General features: G+C 37.0%; 2 protein-coding genes across 9 annotated transcripts in view; one reads left to right on the top strand and one right to left on the bottom strand.

Annotated features, from left to right (window-relative positions):
* Positions 1-6689: 6689 nt before the first annotated feature.
* Positions 6690-9784, top strand: LOC107556533 (short coiled-coil protein A-like). 8 transcript variants are annotated; one of them, XM_016239673.1, is made up of 4 exons: positions 6690-6895; positions 8887-8958; positions 9075-9152; positions 9288-9784. In XM_016239673.1, exons 1-4 carry the CDS (start codon positions 6832-6834, stop codon positions 9428-9430), a joined length of 357 nt encoding a protein of 118 aa, XP_016095159.1. In that variant the 5' UTR covers positions 6690-6831; the 3' UTR covers positions 9431-9784. The 8 variants fall into 8 exon arrangements, with proteins under 8 accessions (XP_016095159.1, XP_016095158.1, XP_016095160.1 ...); XM_016239672.1 differs by having other exon boundaries at positions 9072-9152; XM_016239674.1 differs by lacking the exon at positions 6690-6895 and adding an exon at positions 8212-8323 and having other exon boundaries at positions 9072-9152.
* Positions 9785-11413: 1629 nt separating this feature from the next.
* Positions 11414-16229, bottom strand: part of LOC107556507 (calnexin-like) — a 24022-nt gene continuing 19206 nt past the window's right edge. The window contains exons 13-14 of the mRNA XM_016239644.1: positions 11673-11844; positions 11414-11580 (exon numbers count right to left, since the gene is read on the bottom strand). Of these exons, the coding sequence (XP_016095130.1) occupies positions 11414-11580; positions 11673-11844 (339 nt within the window). The remainder of the gene's footprint in view (positions 11581-11672; positions 11845-16229) is intronic.

Raw genomic sequence — 16229 nt, 5'->3', positions numbered from 1 at the left:
ATATATATATATATATATTTTTTTTTTTAATGTGTTTGTGGTTGCGTTTTGGGCGGTTCCTTGTTGTCTGATTGGTTAGAACAGGAACATGGTGTACATGGTGACTTTCAGTTTGTGACAGCAGAGATTGTCGTACACACAGGACACGATCTTGCATTCAGCTAGCACAATTGTTGTATTGGAACAGAACAGAACACAAGTCCTGAAGCACTTGTTTTTAAAACCGTTTTTAACATGACACAATGCAATTCTCAAATTTTGAATGAAGAGTTATGAGGCCAATATTCGTCTAGTGTGTTTGGGCTATTTTCTGCTAATGTGAAGGTTTTTTTTTTTTCAATAGGGCTTTGTTTGCATGCTCATAGAGGTCCACATGGTTTAATTAGTTCTTCGAAGGCATTTGAACGGGTTTGTTGCAAATTTTTTGAGATACTGCACAGTCATGCCCAATTCATTTCATAGATTTATTTTTTCTCCCCCCTTTTTTGTCTCGTTGTCTTTGAGTTTGAGAGGGTGTGACGACAGGCCAGGGCTTTAGGAAGCGTGTGATTGGCTTGTGGTTCCACATCACCATTGAGACATTGAGGGCAGAGCAGGGTCTTCTCGACTCAACTCACTCTCCTCATGTGATAAATAAAATCTGACTCCTGCTCCGTGGTGCACTGTCGTTCGCGCACGGTTTGGCACGCTGCATTGAGCGTTTAGTTTTTAAAAGTGTCTGTCCTCTAACTGAACTAGGCAAAATTATTTTTGTTACTATAAATAAATAAAAACGACGGTGGGGGGAGGCGGTGCCGCGATGACGTAACCGGTGTTGCGGCTTAACACTGGTATAACAGAAAAAAACGTCTGTCGCAGCAAGCCTACGTATCAGTATTTTGTTGAACCACCTTTTGCTTTAATTACAGCCTTTAGTCTGTTGGGACTCTAACTTTGCACATCTAGACTTTGCGATATTTGCCCACTCTTCTTTGCAGAACTGCTCAAGTTCAGTTCAATTTGATGCTGACCGTTTGTGGACTGCAGTCTGAAGTCATTCCACAGATCTTCAATGGGGTTTAAGTCTGGGCTCTGACTAGGCCATGCAAGGACATTCACCCTTTTCTCCTTCAGCCACTGTGTGCTCAGTTTTGTTGTGTGCTTTGAGTCGTCGTTATGTTGGAAGGTAAACCTTCTTCCCATTGACATCTTTCTGGCAGATTTTCCTCAAGAATTTGATGGTATTTTGCCCCATCCATTTTTCCTTCTATCCTGACAAGTGCTCCAGTCCCTGCTGCAGAGAAACACCCCCATAACAGGATATTACCTCCTCCATGCTTTACTGGAGGAATGGTGGTATTTGGATGGTGAGCTGTATTGGATTTCCACCAGACATATCGTTTGATGTTGAGGCCAAATAATTCAATTTTAGTCTCATCTCAAAATGACCACAGCTGATTACAGTTGAAAGTCAAATGGCTTTGTGTGCCATTGAGAAGGTGATTAGCTACACCTGATTGAGGCATTTTTATATTTTCTTTTTTTATGATATGTTGTTGTTATATCTTTCAAGTTGCACTGAGTAAATACAGATGTATAAAAAAATGTGTCCGTATTCATTTCAGGCTGCAAAGCAACAAAATGTGATTATTTTAAAGGGGGGTGATGCATTTCTATACCTACTGTACATTTCATACTCTCAGCATGAGCATGTAAACACGTTTAGACAACAAATCAATACATTATATGCTGGAAATTAGGTGATGGGCTTTAAATACAAGATGCATTGTAACTAGAATTACAAATTATTTTCTACAATGTCACATAAATACAATGTCACAAAAATAAATAGTGTAGTTTTTTCTGCATATGTGTCTGTATCACTGCATGAAAAAGCAAGACCATTTACAGATTTGAGATTCCTTTCTTGAAGTCTTGTTAAGTCTTTAGGGGTATTTCATGCACTACACAGAAGGGAAGTGATTTGGAACATGTCTTCTGTGTCTGGGGTTTAGTTCTACTGCATCATTTTGCAGTGCAGGCAGATTGAACCTCGGCTGGATGTCACGCCTCAAAGCACTGGAGCCTGGTTCATTGCCGCCTCCTCTTCCCCTGGCTTGTCTGTACAAAACGTGGGCACAGGGGCACCTTCACTCCCTGGTGTGTCCTATGGTCTGGACATGCTATGTTGGCATATTATCATTTGTATGGTCACCGGCAATGTGATTTCTATTTATAGAGAGGAAAGATCTGCTCGGAGAGTGAAAGAAAGGGGAAGGTGGAATTGGTGTGAAAAACAGAAAACTGAAAACCACATGCAGGTGTGTAGCTACTGTAATGCAGTGTATTATTTAAATAGCATATAGGCCTATATTACAAAGCTTTTGTGTGTGTGTGTGTGTTTGATTGGCCATTATTTTTAGTGACACTTTTTGCGTGTGCACTCTTTCCACCAATAGGTAGCAACAACAAACTGCTTTTAAGAGTTAGTCATTAAATCAGACACTCAACCTTTTTTTTTTAAACACTGACTGTTCAAGAATTTCACAAGTGACTGGCTACCCCTGAAATTGCATGCTCTCTGAGTAGGTGTACTTACATTGCAACCGTTAAAAAAGTATGTTCTATATAGTTTGAATGTGTATGAATGTAAGTTACTCGATATTACCTTCTTGTTTTGCGAACTGCCATATAAAAGCTCTTCACTTTTCACAGCATTACAATTACATTACAGCCATTTTGGCTGTACAGGGAGAGATCCCATCGCAGCACATGTTTGGTAACATGGTTAATTACTGCTCTTGCACCAGTCAAAAAATAACATTAATTCTCATTGCTCTGCTGGTGTTCCTAAACCCAAAGCTGATTTTGGGTCTGTACAGGATTGATTGTTGCTGGTGCTTATGCACAGTGCAGATGGGTCGAGCCTCCTTTACAAGCATCAAGAGAGCCACTGCCAGCCGTGGGCATCTGTTAACTTTGCAGTCAGAAAGGAATGAGAGAGAGAACAAGAGACTGCCTACACATCTCCATTAGTGTTTATGCTTCAATCTGCCCCTCTGTCACTTATTGTGCCATTTTCTATCTGTCAAATTCTTATCTCCTGTCAATATATAATTTTGTTCCTTCCTTCCATCTCTCTTATTTTTCTGTCTTCATCTCAACTTCACCATCTCAACCTTCATCATCCTCTCTTTGTAATTTCCTTATTCCTTCCTTTTCATTCACTCACTTTTCATCTGAAGAGACATTTATGCTGTAAATACTAACAGATATCTCAAATTAAATGTGTTGACTTAAGCTTAAATTATTTTGTAATTTTTTACAAATTTTAAAGTAATAGTTCAGCCAACAATGAAAATTTGCTGAAAATTTACTGAAGTGATCCAAGATGTAGATGAGCTAATTTCTTCATCAAAACAGGTTTGGAGAAATTTCAAGTTTTTTCAGGTTTGGAGTGATTTCATCACTTGCTCACCAGTGAATCATCTGCAGTGAATGGGTGCCATCAGAATGAGAGTTCAAACAGCTGATAAAAACATCACAGTAATCCAAAAGTAATCCACGCAACTCCAGTCCATCAGTTAATGTCTTGTAACGTGAGAAGTTGCGTGTTTGTAAGAAACAAATCCTCCAGTGAAGTATATATGTAAGTTATATATATATATATCAGTGGCGTGCGGTGGTGTTTTAAAATGAGGAGGCAGTTTATATATATATAAAATAAAATGTGTGTGTGTGTCCCTGTTACACTTTACACTTAATGTTGTCACATTTTCCTGGGTACATAAATATTATATAAAAAAGAGAACAAATATAATTCTATTTTGTATTTTATTTATATTATTTTGTATTTTATTTAATATTTTTAATACTAATACATTTCATAGTGTGTTTATCCATTTTTATTCTACAGCATTTATTAATCTTAGTTCATATTAATTTCAACATTTACTAATGCATTATTAAAATAAAAAGTGTGCTTGTTAACATTAGTTTATGCACTGTGAACTACATGAACTAACAATGAACAACTGTAGGATTTAAGTACTGTAATAAACGTTCATTGTTTGTTCATGTTAGTTAACTCATTAAATGACACCTTATTGTAAAATGCTAGCAATATTTTTTATTTGTGAACTGATGTTCAGCTGTTCTTTTTAATAGTCAACTTATTTTCAAGATGTAATCGAATGTAATTCAAGGGTAATCGTCATAAAAGCTCTGTAAACACTGCCACAGACACGAAGATATATCTTTCATTTCATCATGCTGAATGCTCACTGAAAACTGACGCAGTCATCACGTTTTTATTTTGACGTGACACAAAGTAGCGGGAGAGTTGTTTACTTACTTTATAATTAATTAATCAATAACAACATAATTTTCTTCATTCAGACCCAGAGCTCGCACGAAAACAAGAGGCGGGATTTATCGCAGGAACCAATCGCATCCAATCATAACCCGATCATATCCAATTATAGCGCGACGGAGGCATTGCCTCTTCTCACGTGACTTTCTCCCATTCATCTTCAATGAGCCTCAAGAAAAGTCACGGCACGCTAAGGGTCTCTGACGCTCTGTAGAAAGTCAATGGACTGAAGGGAGGCAAGCCTCCACTGTAACTTTACCTGCGGTTGTCGCTGTTTGACAGTGTTACTTTATAAAAACGAGTGACTTTTATACTTTTAATGCCATATTTAGTAATATTCGCGATTTATGTTTGTAATATTGATTATTTTCTCATCTAATTTTTTGAGGAGACACTGCCTCCCTTGCCCCTGTATATATATTAATAAGCTTGGAATATTTGCAGGAAATTATGTATTGTTCAATTACCTTGAATATAATCAAAGGTACAATCTAAATGAATCACATCAAATAGTTTTGTATTCATAAAAATGATGGTGCAGTCACTTAGCTTCAGCGATTATGTAGTATTTTTGTAAAGCTGCAAAGACGTTATTTCCTGACTACAGTCTATGGCTATCATATATTATTAGGGTATTGTAAATTATGTTTATGCTATAAAATCTTTACATGTATTAATACTACTACACATTTAATAGACAAAATGAATACATTTTAAAATTAATATGAATATCTCATAGAAAAAGAATAAAAAGATTTAACCTACATTTACAAAACAAACATTTAACCTAATCAATAGGCAGTAATCTAGCTGAGATGCATTTATATGTTTATTTATTTTGACAAGTATTAAATCTGTGTTTCATGAGCACAGCTAGAGATCAACACAGAAGATGAAAACACTGTCAATTCCTAGTTAAATTTATGGCAGGCTTTAGCCACCAGGAGGCACTTTTTTATCATATTTAATATTTTATTCCACACTAACTTTATTCCATGCAAGGTATGCCCTATACTTTCAAAATATATTTAATAAAGTTCATTAATCAGATTTTAAAAATAGTTAAAACTAGTAACTATTTAGACAGCGCCTAGAGCTTTTGTTTAGTGTAAAATTTAAATCTTAATTATTATAATCCATTAGTCGATGTGTTTTCCTTTCTTAGGAGCATTTTAAAGTTGCCATCAAGAGAAAATGTAACCAAAATCTGGATTTATCCTCGTACTAACCTCGGGACTGTTATATCCATCAAAAGTACAATGAGCACACATTAAACAATAATGTACTCATCTTCAGGCCATCCAAGATGTAGATGTTTCTTCATTGGAACGATTTGTAGAAATGTCCAATGGATCCTCTGCAGTGAATGGGTGCCGTCAGAATGAGAGTTCAAACAGCGGATAGAACTAGAATTGTTTTGGACAGTTTTTGTTTGTAAACAAAGTTATGGGTCATAAGTAGTCATACGGATTACTTGTGAATTATTGTGATGTTTTTATCAGCTGTTTGGACTCTTATTCTGATGGCACCCATTCACTGCAGAGGATCCATTGGTGAGCAAGTGATGTAAAGCTACATTTCTCCAAATCTATTCCGATGAAGAAACAAACTATTTAACATCTTGAATGGCCTGAGGGTGAGCACATTTTCTGCAAATGTTCATTTTTGGCTGAACCAAAACCCCACAAAATCAAGTTTTGTCATTTGAAGTCCATGTATGTTAGCTTTGTTGTCATTTCATGAAGATACTAATATTAAGATACACATCTTTGAATTTGTAGACAAAAAAAAAAGTCATGCTATTGCATAATAGAAATGCAGCCTGTGCATAAGAAGTATTTGCTGCAGGTATCTGAGTTTAACTCTCTATTAGAATCAGAAACTATGTCAACATTTCTTATGCCTACAGCTTAAAATGAAACGAAAGCGAAAACATCTAGTGTCAATCAATGTATCACTTCAAGTCTTTTCTGTAGCTTGTAGTAATACTCTGGGCTTTTTACAACACTGATCAAAGTGCAAACCAATTAAGTCGATGTAGTTAGGCACTGCCATGTGGTTTTGTTTGTGTGAGGCCATCAGACACTTCCTTTAGTTAACGTGTCCCACTGTAGTACAGATGAAATGAGACAGACGGTGCGAGAAAGTTAAAGGTGTACGCAGTTGGGTGAGAATGTGGGGGGGATGACTCACTTTAATCTGAGAAAGTGAACAAGTGAACTTTGGATCTCTCAGCAGGTGTCGCCCTAAAGTTTGCTCCAGCTTTGTCACCTGAGTTACCACACAGGTCTGGTTGGTAACCGATGGTGAATAATTGAGAGGGTAAGGCCGGACAAACTACACAGTGTTTCAGGAAGAGAGAGAGAGCTAGATAGAGAGAAAATAACCTTTTCAAAAGTATTTAACTCCATAGTTTAAATTATTTAACTGTTGTTTTGCTAATAAGCTACACCCACACACATTTGCGAACACACTCAGTCATGGAGGGAAACGTGAATGAAGATGATGGGACTTTTACTAACATTTCACTAGCTGATGATTCAGGTAAGACTTGCCTTGTCTTGCTTTAAAGCTGATCTGAAACCAGTTTTCTTTGCCCGGTAACAATTCAGTAATAGAACTGGGACATGTGTGAATAAACACACACATGTGCACATTAAGATGACAGCTATAATCTGAATGAGGGACTTTCAGAGTTATAATAGTTAACTAAAACAAACCTTGTGCTATGCTGAAAATCATTGGTGTTTAAAAATTGCTTGTCTCTCATTATCCTATATTAACACCACATCTTGAATGCAATCTTTTGGTCAACTTGTTTTCTTTCTGTTAGCACAGGTTTTGTTTTGCTTTTTGGAAGTGTTTGATACATTTTTGGTCATAGACCTCATTGATCTGAGCTTATGCACCTCAGTTTTTGTGTGAAAAAGCAGTGTTTGTGGTAAATTTTGGCAAGAAAATGTTCACTCAAAAACTGAGGTGAATAAGCTCAGATCAATAAAGCCAATGATCAATCCAATCCAAAAATAATACAAAACCTGTGCTAATTGAAAGAAAACAAGTTGATTTAAAGATTGATTCCAATATTGGTCCAATGCGATAACATCAACAGTATTTTCAGAAAAAATAAAATCTGCTCCGGATCAAAACAACTAGTTTTGTTTAAACTGGTAAGTATAAGTTGGCATAATAATTTTAGCATCAAATGCTTTAGTGCTGTGCAGCATGTGGTTTTCTTGTCCAAATACAGGAATAAATGGAGAGGTATTGTGTCAACACATGCCAGAAACCTCCATTAGAGGCAGTAGGTGTGTGCTTGTGTGCAGGGACTGCAGAGACCAGCTCACACATAAGCATGTGTGAATGTAGCTACTGCCAGAGCAGCAAGTAGAACAAAGGCTGCATATTTCAGAAAACTCAGGTCTACTCAGATCTGTCATTTTTAAAGGTATAATCCACCTAAAAATGAATTCATCATTTAGGCCTACTCACCCGTCTGCTGTTTCCAAACCTGTATGAATTTATTTCTTTTGTAGAACAGGGAGGAGATGTTATACTGGGCTATATCATAATACTGGAATTTTGATTTAGGTGACAGATTTGACCAAAGTATTTATAATTATTATTAGGCTACATTTATTTAATTTTTTAATTTTTTAATGAGGCCATATGACAGCAAAGTAGCATACTTTTTCTAATGAGGAGAAATGTTTATTATGTTGCATAATGCATTCTGTTTTACATACTATTCTTTAAAAAATAGAAGGCCAGGCCATTTGCTGAAAGCAGCATGCTGTATTGCTTTGTGCACAGCCTCATATTTTTAGAGAGCTTTGTCTGCCTCTGTCGGTGCTGTTTGGTAGTGAGTATGTGAAAGAGACCGAAGCGATGAGGTAACGGATGGTCTGTATCATTACCTTGGCATCAGCTTTGGAGGCTTGATAATTTTTGAACATTTTAGTCTTATATCAGGTAGGGCTGTGTGAATTTATCAGTGTGCTGATGTGTGTTACTTAAGTTCTCCACTATACTTAATGTTTATTTCGCCTCTGCGTGTATTGATTTCATAATTGCCTATTTACCAAGTTCATTTGTTGCTGATTATGTAAATTGAATTTTATTATCGGGGTCATTTAAAGCTGTTTCTAACAAGAATTTTAACAGCCAGGCTGCAGCGGCCTGTAGCATGATAACCAATGGAGACTGATGAGTTGGACGTGGCATGAATTAAAACTTCATAAAACCAAAGTTGTAATGTAATGTCTCGAGTACTAATAGCAATATAATTACGTTTTAAGCATGAAATGTAAACGACGGTGATCTCAGTTCTCTGTGAACTATATCTATTCATATCAGGCGATGGTTTGTTGTGTTAGCCAATAGCTAACTATATCTCGATGCGCTGGGATATTGAAACGGCTTAGTTTGCACTGTATCCTATATACCAACGAATTACTTTTGTACATGGCCAATAACATCATTATATGTTTGTATTAAAAGCATATTTTATACCACATTGATAATATCTCTCACAGCTGACGGAGAACCGACAGTCCTGCGCTTCAGACTGGAGGACCAGTACAGCACCATGCATTGTGAGATTGATGGTAAATATCACCCACAATTTGGTATAATATTTTATATTGTGTTGTTAAAATGCGTGTTTCTTCAGTTTAAATAGCTTTGGTGCAATTTCAGATTTGTATGTGTGTCTTTTCAGGAGATATGGAGAATCAAGTTGAGCAAGAGGAAAAGACGAGACTCATAAACCAAGTGTTGGAGCTTCAGCACACACTTGAAGGTCTCATTTTCCCCCTGCACCTTGCTCTAGTGGTTAACTCTCCGCTAACCATTCTCCTCTGATCCACTCAGGCACTCTAAATGGCTGCCGGAAAAAGTTAAGTGATGCACTCTGTGTTTTGTCTGTTTCCATTAGATCTCTCTGCGCGTGTGGATGCGGTGAAAGAGGAGAACCTTAAGCTCAAATCGGAGAACCAGGTTCTCGGGCAGTACATCGAGAACCTAATGTCCGCCTCCAGCGTGTTTCAGACCACTGACGCCAAAAGCAAATGGAAATAACGAGTGGATCACGTCTACATACTCCATCATCTCCTCTTTCCAGCATTCAGACTACGAGCTCATACATATAAGCCGCTGTTTTGTATTTATTTTGTTGTACAATTTACTGATGCATCTCTCAGCATGGTTTGGGTAATACCATGGACTGAGCTGCTGACTTTCCGTGTCAGCTAACTGTGTTACAAGATATAAAAGGATGCATGATGCAGTTTGTGATCAGATAAGTACAGAGCTGGTGTAATACCACTCCTGTATAATTCATTTAGCAGGTATGTAACCAATCTCAAGACCGTCTCATTGGCTTCACAACCTTTTTAAATACTAGACAGCCAACGTCTGGTTTTGAAGAGTTCTTCTAAAAATACAGTTATGCTGAATTTCAGCTTTTTTGGCTTTCCACATCTAACATTTACAGTGTAAAGCAAGCACAGCTTGAACACAGAAATGTTCTCTTGAAAATGCATGACATGACATAACCCATAACTAAAGTGCATGAAGTAAAAGGCTAGGGATGGATAACCTAAATTAGTCCTCACTCTTTTGGCATGTGATTTTTCTATTGGCAATGACAGTTGCTCAGCTGGTGCAGAAAGTATGCAATTACAGTAATTTCCTGACCAATTGGTTTAAACGAAGTACCTCCTCAGTATGTTACATTATAAGAGGCATCTGCCTCACCGAATGACATTTACTCACTTTCATACGTGGATTTATCTTAAAAGGTCTGACTAGTGCACAAACTCAAAATCTTTTGAGCAGGATCAATAGGTTGAAACCGGCTTGCAGTGTAAACTGCAGCATTGTGTTGGAGAGTTTGCTCTTCATGGTCATGTCGTTTGGATTGAGGGACTTAAAATGGATGAAATAAATGGATTTGAGCTTTTACTGCTTTCAAAGACTGAAGTGAGGTTGAGTCTGCAGAGTGATATTGATCCGATTGCTCCAAAGTGTCTGCTTGAGCGGCATTTACGAGGACGGATTCTTTGCTCAGTTTGCTGATGTGAAATTTGACATGACACTGAAGCATCTGCAACAACACTACATACTCAATCTGTTTAATGTTATTTTTTGTAAAAAAAAAAATTCAGTCATATAATTTAGGTCTGCAAGCACCCAATATAAAGCACTGCCTGTTCTAAAAGTGTACATTTTATTTTGTTACAATTATGCTTTTAATAAAATACTTTGCACAAACGAGTAAGCCGTGTTCCTAGTGAAGTCATGTCAACGGTACACAGGATGTTATAGTAAATATTTATTTCCAAGAGCAATGAACAGTTTGCAAACATGTAAACAAAAGGCTGTCCTTGTAAGGCTGAACATACAACCTAAAAAAAGCAGAAAAACGAAACTGTTCATCACTCGAAAAACAACCTGTCTGCTTCCAAAGCTCAATACATGGTGGTCAGTCTGTATTCAGTGTGCTTGTGTCTGGGTCTGCTGTTAGAGAGTGTCAGTGATGATGCTGAGTTGAGATCAGCTCTGACTGTAACAACTTTCTTCGATGCCAAAAAAGCAATACTGATTTGCATTCCTAGTACTTCACTGACCTAGATGTTTGGTGAAGACAGCTCCTGGTTTGACAGAGCTCTTCTCCAGAGCCTGCTAACAGTGGTTATGACAGTAGAATGCTAGATTAAAAAGTCCTATTCCTAAACTCAACTGAATCATTTTTCAAACAAGATACAAACAATAAATACGATCAGAGCAATTTGATCATGTTAAAAAGCTCATAACTTAAAAACTCACAAGGAACTGAACCCTTTTTAATAACTTAAACTGAAATGTGATTAAGTGAGAAAGTGATTAAACTAAATCAACTTTCTATAAAATATTCATCTGGCAGTAGGGCAAGATGTGTTGGTTTATCATTTAGTTCGAAGCACTTAATATAAAACACGTCTCATGTTTAAGACAACTTGGATTGTGCACTTTTCCAGCAGCTCATTCTGTGTCTGCAACATCAACGTATAGCAATATAAACTATACTGTCACTCCCCTACTGGCTAAGGAAGAATAAAAGTCAAATGTGAACTTGCTTACTTCATCCTCTGAGGGACTGTCATTTGGCTTACTGGCCTCGTCCTCATCCTCTGTATCTCCTCCATCTTTTCCAATGTCCTTGTCCATCCCCTCCCCATTCTCATTACCTGAAAAGGGAGCCACAAAAGAAGGAAATTATGTATAACTACACTGAAAAAAAGTACTTAAATAGCAAACAAGGATAAATAATTTTACAAACCAGTTGCTTCAGTATCTTCCTCTGCTTTAGCTTCATCTTCATCTTTCCCTTTCTCCGCCTCCTCTTCTTCTTCCTCCTCCTCCTCCTCCTCCTCCTCTTCTTCTTCTGCTACCTCCTCTGGTTCGGCTTTGTGTTCATCGATTTTTTTGTATACATAGTCATCATCTGATTTCTGCAATACATATACAAGTGTGTGAGCTGAGGATATTCGAGAAGCAGGTGGTCATGTTCACCTGACCATGACAGGCACCAGCACTGTGCTCACAACTGAAGAAGCAGGAGGACACCATCCTGTTCATATCTGGTGACAAACCTGTAGAACGCTTCAGGGTAGACTACTGATAGTCTGTTGCTATGCTACCAATAATAAATACTCATTAAGAGGATTTTGTACTTGCAAGCTAATCCTAAACACCCTAATCTTTAGCAATATATCAAATGGGGTTAGCATGGTAAACCAGATTTATCAACTGTGTTAGGCTCAAAAAAAGGCTAGCTGTAATGGGGTCTGCTTGTGTGGATCTCATCACAGCAAACCCACAACACAACAAATACTGCATTTGAGCCGGGATTCTGGCCGGGAATGACCAGTTGAGTTTGAGTATGACATGGTCAAGGCCATATGCAGGGTTTCAGAAATATTGAGGTCCAAAAACACAGCTTACTTGGGGAGTTCGGGGATATATGGCCCCTGGAAAAATGTTGATTTTATTTTAAGATGTCTGGAGGGCAAAAATTCGGATAACAGTAGCAGTAAAACCATGACAGTCATTTCCATTATTATCTGCATTAGTGGAACAAAAAAAAAAAATACACATGGTCATGAAAAATAGAAATAAGGTTTGAAATAATAAAATTTGAATATGTAAATAACAGAATTTTAATTTTTAGGTGAACTATCCTTTTAAATTAATAGAGCAAACCAGCCATAAACATATCAGTATACTGTACAAAGGCTGTAGACATAGACACTTTTTTTCTTAATAGGCTAAATGTGACCCTGGACCACAAAACCAGTCATAAGTATCAATTTTTCAAAATTGAGATACATACAACATCTGAAAGCTGAATAAATACACTTTCCATTGATGTATGGTTTGTTAGCATAGGACAATATTTGGCAGAGATACAACTATTTGAAAATCTGGAATCTGAGGGTGCAAAAAAATCAAAATACTGAGGAAACTGCCTTTAAAATTGTCCAAATGAAGTTCTTAGCAATGCATATTACTAATCAAAAATTAAGTTTTGATGTATTTACGGTAGGAAATTTACTAAATATATTCATGGAACATGATCTTTACTTAATATCCTAATGACTTTTGGCATAAAAGAAAAATCGATAATTTTGACCCATACAATGTATTTTTGGCTATTGCTACAAATATACCCCAGCGACTTAAGACTGGTTTTGTGCTCCAGGGTCACAAATGCTAAGCACAACCTATAAACACACTTTTCAAAGCCACACGTTTTACCACATTCTAGTTTAGGCCTGAGGATAATAAGTGAATTTACAGAAAGGCTATCAGGAAACTAACTAAGTTAATTAAATTCATGCACAATATGCACACAAATTTAATCTTATGCTTAATATGCTGAAACTGTGCTGGTTGTGTTGTTCCATTTCTGGATATTACTGTTGGTCATTTAAAATTTTTAACGTAACACAGGTGTCATATTAAATATTTACATACTTATATCTTACATCTCACTTTTTGACCAAAGCATCATGCAAGAATTTAAATGAACAGTAATGCCTGCATTCAAGCACTGTTATACCGCTCTGTGTTATGTTGGCCTTGTACAATATCTTTGCAGCACCAAAGTACAGCTATTATTAGGTAATTATATCCGGACCTCTGGGACCTCAATGGTGGGTACAGCCATGAACACAGTACCTCTTTTCTAAAGCCTTATAATAAAACTGAATAATTTCCATCTTGGATGCTGATTGGTCGATACAGCATTTCATCCCTTTGTGAAAATAACATACAAAATAGCCAAAGCTGTGACACAAAATGCATTGCTTTAAAAAGTACCAGTTCTTGCCAGGCAGCAAATGAAATGAAATAAAACAAAAAACTAAACCAAACCAAAGGTTTTTAGGAAAGCTTAGGATTTCTTTAAACCAGGGCCCGTATTCACAAAACATTTGATCTTACAACTAAGAGTTCTCCTGAATAGCAGTAAAAGTTTTTAGCTAAGAGTTTTCTCTTAAAACCTATTCACAAAGCTGCTGAGACAAATGTTTACTAAGGAATAGAGAGAAGTCTTAAGCTAAGAGTAAGGGGGCGGGGTTGACCTCCTTGCTATGGATGATGTCAGCATGCTTACTAACTATGCACACAGTGATTGGCTGATAGGGGAGGGGTCTCTGACGATGTTGCCATATATAAAGGTTTAAAAATTAAAATGTTGCCACATTCAAATAAAGATTTTAAAATGCAGGCTAAGAGTCACTAATTAAACAAGTAGGCCTATATGTTCAGTTAATTGTCAGCCTCTTACATGTATGCTTCTCATAAAGAATTAGTGAATATGCATATAAACAGCCTTTTAATTAACAGAGTAGAATAATCAAGGCAGATAGTAATACATGCAAATGTAAAAAAAAAATTTTTTTTAAAAATTTAAAAAACTGGATGCAAGAACAGCTGTTACTTCTTGCCCAACTGATTAATGAAAACAAGGATATAATCAAAGGAAAATTTGGAGTTGGGATAACCTCCAAAACCAAAGGCGATACCTTTTTAAAAGGTCATTATCATCAAATGTTTACATTCAGAGGCAGATTGCCGGCAACAGCCATTTTAGGATAGTTTGTGGTTTGATCTTAGTAACTTTAGAGTCTTTAAGAGAACCTTTCACAAATTTAGGAGCTACTTTTAGAGCTAAAACGCTTTGTGAAATACTCTTAGAGCAAAAATTTAGGAGCCTAAATTTAGGATTGACATGCCCATTATTTTTAATATTTTCTCCTAAATCGGTGAGTTATGAGCTACTTTTAGCCTTAAGATGTTTTGTGAATACGGGCCCAGGGCTGGGCAACTTCAGTCCTGGGGTGTATTCCAGAAAGCACGGTTAACTTACCGTCAGCTAAACCCTGAACTTTCGGTTGATTAACCCCAAACCGTGCTTACTCGAGGTATGTGGTTCCAAAAACGTGTCCGGGAGTAAGTTCATTCAACACCGAGTATGTTCCTGATTAAGACTCAAGACAATCTCAACAGAGTGACGAATCGACGAGTCGCTATGGAAACGGACGCTAAGAAAAAGCACGCCATGCCGTTTATTTCTTCTTTTGTTCAATGGTCATTTACATGCTTAGTGCATATCGCCACCTAATTGATGGTTGTGTAATCATTTTTCTTTTTTTCCATTTATTGTTTAATCCTTGAGAATAAGAATTATATTGTTTGTTTGATGCTAATTATATATCAAGTCATATCAGATATGTATTTTTATTATAGAAATACATTATAGAAAATGCAGATCCATGTGTAAGATAATATAAAATGTAATAAATATATATAATATAGTAAATGAAACATTACCTTGTCATAATAGTGTTTTATAATTTATAATAATTCATAAAAGTTAGATACAATACAGTTATACAATACAATATAGTAGGCTATATACATAACTGTATTGTACTAATATATAATATTGTGCGCTATCTGTCACGCCCACTGAAGGCTCGTCAGTAGATCATGCGCTGATCATGCATGCGCTGAACTGAACTAACCCTGGAACATAACCTGCTCCGGAGCAGGTTATCTTCAGAGAGCAAGTTGCTATGGTTACTTACATACCCTGAAAGTTAACTCCGATTTTGGAACCGAAAGCTGAGGTTATCCGCTCGCTTATCCTCAAACATACCTGGGTATGTCACATAACCTGCTTTTTGGAATACCCCCCTGGAGGGCCACTGTCCTGCAGTGTTTAGCTCCAACCCTAATCAAACACACCTGAACAAGCTAATCAATGTTTTCAAGATTAGAAGTCTACACGCAGGTGTGTTTGATTAGGGCTGGAGCTAAACTCTGCAGGACAGTGGCCCTCCAGGACCGAAGTTGCCCAGCCCTGCTTTAAACCCACATCTCTGTGCTGGCCTGTACTGTATGTTCTAACAAATTTTGGTGCAGTGTGTTTCAGCAGTTCTCCTCAGGATGATTTACTTGTGTAGTCCTCATTTGTAAGTCACTTTGAATAAAAGAGTCTGTTAAATGAATACATGTAAAATGTAAATGCAATGCAAATGTGTGCAGTTAAAGGGGTCATATGATGCTTTTTTAAAGATCATTATTTTGTGTATTTGGTGTAACAGAATATGTTGATATGCTTTAACGTTCAAAAAACACATTATTTTTCAAATACTGTACATTATTGTAGGTCCTCTATGCCCCGCCTCTCTCAAACGCTTCGTTTTCTACAAAGTCCCTCCTTCCGACAAGCGCAGTCTGCTCTGATTGGCCAGCTGACCCAGTGCATTGTGATTGGCCGAACACTGCAAGCACTCGTCGGAAATGTAATGCCCCTTACCATAATCGC

This window comes from Sinocyclocheilus grahami, unplaced genomic scaffold, assembly GCF_001515645.1.
Source record: "Sinocyclocheilus grahami isolate Dianchi unplaced genomic scaffold, SAMN03320097.WGS_v1.1 scaffold571.1, whole genome shotgun sequence".
In the NCBI taxonomy this organism is placed as follows: domain Eukaryota; kingdom Metazoa; phylum Chordata; class Actinopteri; order Cypriniformes; family Cyprinidae; genus Sinocyclocheilus; species Sinocyclocheilus grahami.
This window is presented reverse-complemented; position numbering and strand designations above follow the sequence as displayed.